We start from the raw sequence: 5,822 nt of genomic DNA, 5'->3' as shown, positions 1-5,822 counted from the left end.
CCCCCCACCGCCCCGCCATGGGCTTTACTGCACAACCAAGAATGATAGTCCCCTCCCTGAGCTCCCAGAGGAAGGAGGTGCTTCCCCGCGCTCAAGCCCGTGCTGGTCCAGCTCCGGAGCCCAAGTGCTCCGCCACGATGCCCGCCTCCCTGGGAGGCGCTGGTGTCCGGGCCGGGCGCCCGGTCCCTGACGCCCCTCTCTGTCCTCAGGAGTGCCACCGGGGAGGCTTGGCACAACATCATGCTCTCCTGCCTCAGCGGGAAGCCGTGTGATAAAAACTCCGGCATCCTGACTCCCGAGTGTGGCAATGAATTTGCTTATTTTTACTTCGTTTCCTTCATCTTCCTCTGCTCCTTTCTGGTGAGTCTGTGGACATGTGGGGGTGGGCTCCCCAGAACTGGCTCCCTCCTACCTAGGGGTGCGGATCTCTCTAGAGTGTGACTGTGTTGCAGACTTGCTCCCTCCACGGCTTCTGAGCCAGCCTGGGGTCAGGTTAGCCAGGGTGTCTCACCCTCAGCGCGTTGGCAGCGGGGGCTGGGTCACTCTCCGTGGAGGGAGCCGTTCTGCGCACAGCGGGTGGTTTAACAGCATCCCTGGGCTCGGCCCACTAGATGCCAGAAGCACATGCCCCCTGCCCTTCCAGCTGTGGCAACCAACAATGTCCACGGACATTGTCACGTGTCCCCTGGGGAAGAGAGGCAGAATCGCCCCTTTTGCAACTCACTGGGTGTCCTGCGGGAAAACCTAGTGGTGCTGAGAGTGTCCCAGGACCCTGTGATTGAGGTGCAGGAGTCTTCCCCCTTCTCTCGGAGGGCCGGTGCCTTCCTGTGTGCGATCAGGAGGCAAGGAAATCAGCCGCTTAAACGTTCTCTGGGGGCTTGGGGCTTTGCAAAGGATTGAATGGGTTCTCACTAGTAAAAGATGAATTTGCTGGAAGGAGGAATCTCATAGGCCCCAAGGATAAGAAACACTGCAAGAGACTGAGCCGAAGAACCAGTGAAGAAAATAAAATGGATGGATAGATAGATGAAAAAGGATGGATGGATAGATAGATAGATAGATAGATAGATAGATAGACAGACAGATAGATCAGGAACCACAGCAGCTGCCTGCTCCATCCTGATTTCTCTTTCTCTCTCACTCTCCCTGGGGCCTCATCACTGTACCCCCTTTTGTTCTCTGCTCTCCCTAGAGTAGTCACAGCACAGTCAGAACAGACACTATCCAGGGAGTTCGAGCAGAGGGTATTGAATACAGGGATTGGCTACACAGGGTTGGAAGATGAGACATACAGTGTGGAAAGCACCAGGGATTACTGACTGCAGGAATGCCAGGGATGGAGCATTAAACGGGAAAGAGCCCTGGCTGGTTTGGCGCAGTGGATAGAGCGTCAGCCTATGGACTGAAGGACCCCAGGTTCAATTCCAGTCAAGGATACATGCCCGGGTTGCAGGCTCAATCCCCAGGAGGGGGTGTGCAGGAGGCAGCCAATCAGTGATTCTCTCATCACTGATGTTTCTAACTCTCTCTCCCTCTCCCTTCCTCAATGAAATGAGTAAAAATATATAAAAGAAAAATTTTAAAAAGGAAAAGAGGGTGTTACCGACCAACCCAGCTGCCCCTGGCACCCTCCAGGGAGTGCTGACACCTGGCTGTCCGCTGCCCCTGCACAACTGCAGATGGTGCTTGTTTCAAAGTGTCACAAACTTGGTGGCTTATCACAACAGGAATTTATCCTCCCGCAGTTCTGGGAGCCACAAGTCCAATCAGGGTGTTGTCAGGGCTGTGCTCCCTCCAAGCTTCTAGGAGGGATCCCTCCTGGTCCCCTCCAGCTTCTGGTGGCCCCGGGCACCCCTTGGCTTGTGGCAGCATCCGTCCCGTCTGCCTTCATTCTCACACGGCCTCCTCTGTGTGTGCTGGTGTCCAGATGTCCCTCTGACGAGGACAGGAGTCATGCTGGATTTAGGGCCCTCCCTAATTTAGCACGACTTCATCTTAACTTGGTGACGTGTGCAAAGATCCTTTTTCCAGATAAGGCCACATTCACAGGGACCAAGTTTGGGGATTTGAACATGTCTTTTGGGGGAGACACAGTTCACCCCACAACACAGACCCTTGCAGGAAGGAGGAGTCTCCCCTTTCCTTCCCCTCCTCCCAAGTCTGGTTTCCCGAATGTGGGAGATGTTGTCTGCAGACCTCGGCCCGAGCACCAGCATCTGTCAGCAAAAGCCCAACACACCCACCCTCTTTCGGACTAGTAACCTCAACGGGGAGACCTGCCCCCTCGGTCTCACAGCCGCTGACCCAGGCGGGTCCATGGCCCAGATTCCCAGAAGAGAGAGTCTGCATGGGCCAGCGCAGCCCCTGGACAGAGGCCCCCAGTGTCCAGCCGCTGTGTGTGGGTAAAGGGACGAGATCCTATAACGCAGCCCATCTGGGAAGGGCAGGGACCTAGAAAAGATCTACAACACTTGACCACCCGCCCCTGAGGGCAGGAATTTTGTTCACTGCTGTGTAACCAGTGCCTAGGATAGTGACTGGCACACAGCAGGTGCTCAATCAGTATCATGAAATGATTCATTAAAAATAGAGTCATTAAAGTTAGGGGCCTCTAGAATTACATATCATTTATTAAACGCCTATTATGTTTCCATCTAAACATTTGTGTAGTGCCTACTATGTGCCAGACCTTATGCTAGGCACTGGGGTAATAGGAGAGAACACAGGGGGGTGATGGGCAGAGAAGTCAGCACAGATAGCAGCACAATCCATCTGTGCTTTGATGAGGGAAATTCGGACTGAAGGGAGATTTCAAAGAGTGGCCCACAAGGATGGTGAGCAGGAGTTAGACTACATATTCATCAAATTGGTTGCAAGTAACATAAACTGACTTAAGTAAAATATGCAGCTCACTAACTTGTGTAACTGAAAAGTCCAGATGAGGCTAGATCCAGGCAAGTGGACCCCGTCATCTTTGCTGTTCTCATACTTTCTCCTTGTAGAGGCAAGATGGCTGCCAGAGTGCCAGCAAAACTCCCAGGGAAGGCTCTCATTGGCCACCTTGGGTCATGTGCCCTTCCCTAGCCAATGGCGTCTAAGGAGCCATGAGATGGGGTCAGCAACACCCAACCACAGCATTTAAGTGTAAAGGGGAAGTTACCCACTAAAGAAGCAACTTTTGCAAAGGCCTGGAGACAAAACTGTTGCAAGCTCCCCATGTGTTAAGGGCCAGAAAAACACCTGAAAAGGAGCTACCAGATGCAGATGAGAGCAGGAAAACTCATCCATCCATCCATCCATCCATCCTAGAAACACAGGGTGGGGCAAAAGTAGGTGTACAGTTGTTTGTATGGAAAAGCATACAGTCACTAATAAATAATTACTAATAAATAATAAAACCCACAAATAACCTGTTTCATATATTCACAACTGTAAGTACTTTTGCCCCCGCCCATATTTGCTGAGTCCTTACTGTGTGCTGGGGCTGGGAACACAAGGTTCTTGCCCACGTGGGGCCTTCACTCTGGCCTTGTTGGAGGCCAGGTATGGGAGGGCTTAGGGTGATGGCAGTTCCCTTGCTTTTGGCCATCATTTCACACAGCCTCTCTCACCTCTCTCTCCAACTTCCTGTCTCCGTCTTCCCCTGTCTCCCGCCCACATCTCCATTTCTCCATCTCCCTGTCTGGGCTCCTTGTGTGAGCATGTGCCTTTCCTCCCTATCCCTTCCCCGCTTCTCTTTCTCTGTCTGTCTCCCTTTCTCCATCTCATCTCCCTCCCTCTGGACCTCTGTGTAAATGTGTTTGGATGGGTCTCGCTCTCCCCCACTCCCTCTTGGCCCCCGGGGTTCCCACAGATGCTGAACCTCTTTGTTGCTGTCATCATGGACAACTTTGAGTACCTCACTCGGGATTCCTCCATCCTGGGTCCTCACCACCTGGATGAGTACGTGCGTGTCTGGGCTGAGTACGACCCCGCAGCGTGGTAAGGAGTCACCCCGAATCCTGCAGCCACACTGCCCACCTTTCTCAGGCACTGGAGCACAGGTTAGGGCAGGCTCCAGTTCTGGGGGCGTTGAGTCCCTGAGGAGCCAGCAGGAATCTCAGGGGAATCAGTCTAGCGGAAGGAAATGAGAATTAGCACCCTCACAGACCCCGGCTTCAAAGCTTTGGGCACCACCCCTGCCCAAGCCCCAGGCTTTCTGGGAGATGAGGGAGGGAGTCAGCCGTGAGGAGCTGGTCTCCTATGAGTCTCTCCTCCCCTCACTGTGAGGCCTCCAGATGGTGAGGACAAGTTTGCCAGGCCCAGGGGGGAAGCCAGAGGCCTCTCAGCCTAGATTCTCCTGGGAGTGTGGGGGTGGGACCCGGCCTAGCTCCCTTGGCACATGAGATTGGCTGCGAGGTCAGAGTGGCAGAACCCAGCGTCTGCTGGGATCACAGGACCCTGGAGAAGGTGGTCACCCAGCCAGGGGAGAGGACACACAGCTTCAGGGGCCTTTGCATCTTCACGGTCACAAAGGGAGTGAGCTCTCCCATCTCCGTGGGCACCAGGGGCCTCTCCCTGGCTGCCAGGCAGTGGTTTCGGAGGGTGAGCTCCATCCTGTGCACGGGTGCTGAGCGCCTGCTCAACACCAAGCACCGCAGGACACTCAGAGGCACCCTCCTGATGCTCAGAGCCCATTAGCCGCCGACAGGCGATCCTAGTTCAGGCTGAGTGTGGGGCCTGAGTGCTGGAGGGGAGGCCTTACAGGGAAGGTGGGAGGAGCCATCCTTGCCATCCCTGCAGCCCCGCAAGTCCTCCGTGACCGTGACCGAGAGGCTGGGTGAGCCGCGGGTCTGAGACTGGATTTTCAGCTGGTTCCTAACTCTTCCTGTTTTGATTTTAGGTCACAGCAGTTGGATGCTGTCCCCCTGTCCTCTATTCCACGAGCCCCCTCCTCCCAGTGTAGCCCATGTAGATCGTGGAGGAGGGTGGTTCAGAGAGAGCCCTAGAGAGGGTGCCCTGAGCCTGGAGCTCTGGGCTCACCCCAACCGAAACCCTCTGCCCCCTGGGGCCTGTGAGTGACTGATCCCAAGCCTCTCCCCCACCCCTTCAAGCCAGGGGTCCCCAAGTCCCTGACATTGTGACCTCACTGTGTGCACAGGAAGGCAGCGTGAAGGCAGCTTGGCCCCTGTGCCTCCACTAATCCCCTCTCTTCTCCTTTCAGCGGTCGGATTCATTATAAGGATATGTACAGTTTATTGCGCGTAATATCTCCCCCTCTCGGCTTAGGCAAGAAATGTCCTCATAGGGTTGCTTGCAAGGTTTGATTTCCACTAAAACCTGCTAGCATCCATGGAATGAGTGTGGCTTGGGGTTCTTCAATATATATATTTCACATATATATATATATATCTCCAAAAAACAGAGCCATCTCTCTTTCTCTTGCATTAAACTAGAAAACTCTCTTAGCCAACAGAATGCAGTCACTAGACTTGATGAAGCATGGAACATACCTCTCTGTTCCCTTCAGCCATTCTGCTTGCTCTTAGCTGAAGCTGCCCATCCTAGGGTCTCAACGGCACCCCAAATCAGACATCCCGGGGGATCGTAACTTGGCTCTCCTCCCCCCCACCATTACCTCCACTCTCTCCCCCTCCACCCTTTGCCTCCCGGAGCCCCCAGCCCTCCCACCACTCCTCCTCCCCATCTAGGCCCCCTCAGAGACCAGCCTCAGCCAAACCAGAGAACTTGACCCAGTTTTTAAAATAACATCCAACGAAAGTATTGTTTCAGGCCCTCCAAAAGGAGGAACCCCCCCCCCCCCCCCCCCCCCCCCCCCCCCT

General features: G+C 54.5%; 1 protein-coding gene across 1 annotated transcript in view; it reads left to right on the top strand.

Moving 5' to 3' along the window:
- CACNA1A (calcium channel, voltage-dependent, P/Q type, alpha 1A subunit) overlaps window positions 1-5,822 on the top strand; it is a 232,481-nt gene that overhangs the window by 195,042 nt on the left and 31,617 nt on the right. Inside the window, exons 39-41 of the mRNA XM_014529428.1 lie at window positions 210-360; window positions 3,854-3,981; window positions 5,204-5,300. Of these exons, the coding sequence (XP_014384914.1) occupies window positions 210-360; window positions 3,854-3,981; window positions 5,204-5,300 (376 nt within the window). The remainder of the gene's footprint in view (window positions 1-209; window positions 361-3,853; window positions 3,982-5,203; window positions 5,301-5,822) is intronic.

The sequence above is a fragment of the Myotis brandtii genome, unplaced genomic scaffold (assembly GCF_000412655.1).
Source record: "Myotis brandtii unplaced genomic scaffold, ASM41265v1 scaffold680, whole genome shotgun sequence".
NCBI classification, from domain to species: domain Eukaryota; kingdom Metazoa; phylum Chordata; class Mammalia; order Chiroptera; family Vespertilionidae; genus Myotis; species Myotis brandtii.
This window is presented reverse-complemented; position numbering and strand designations above follow the sequence as displayed.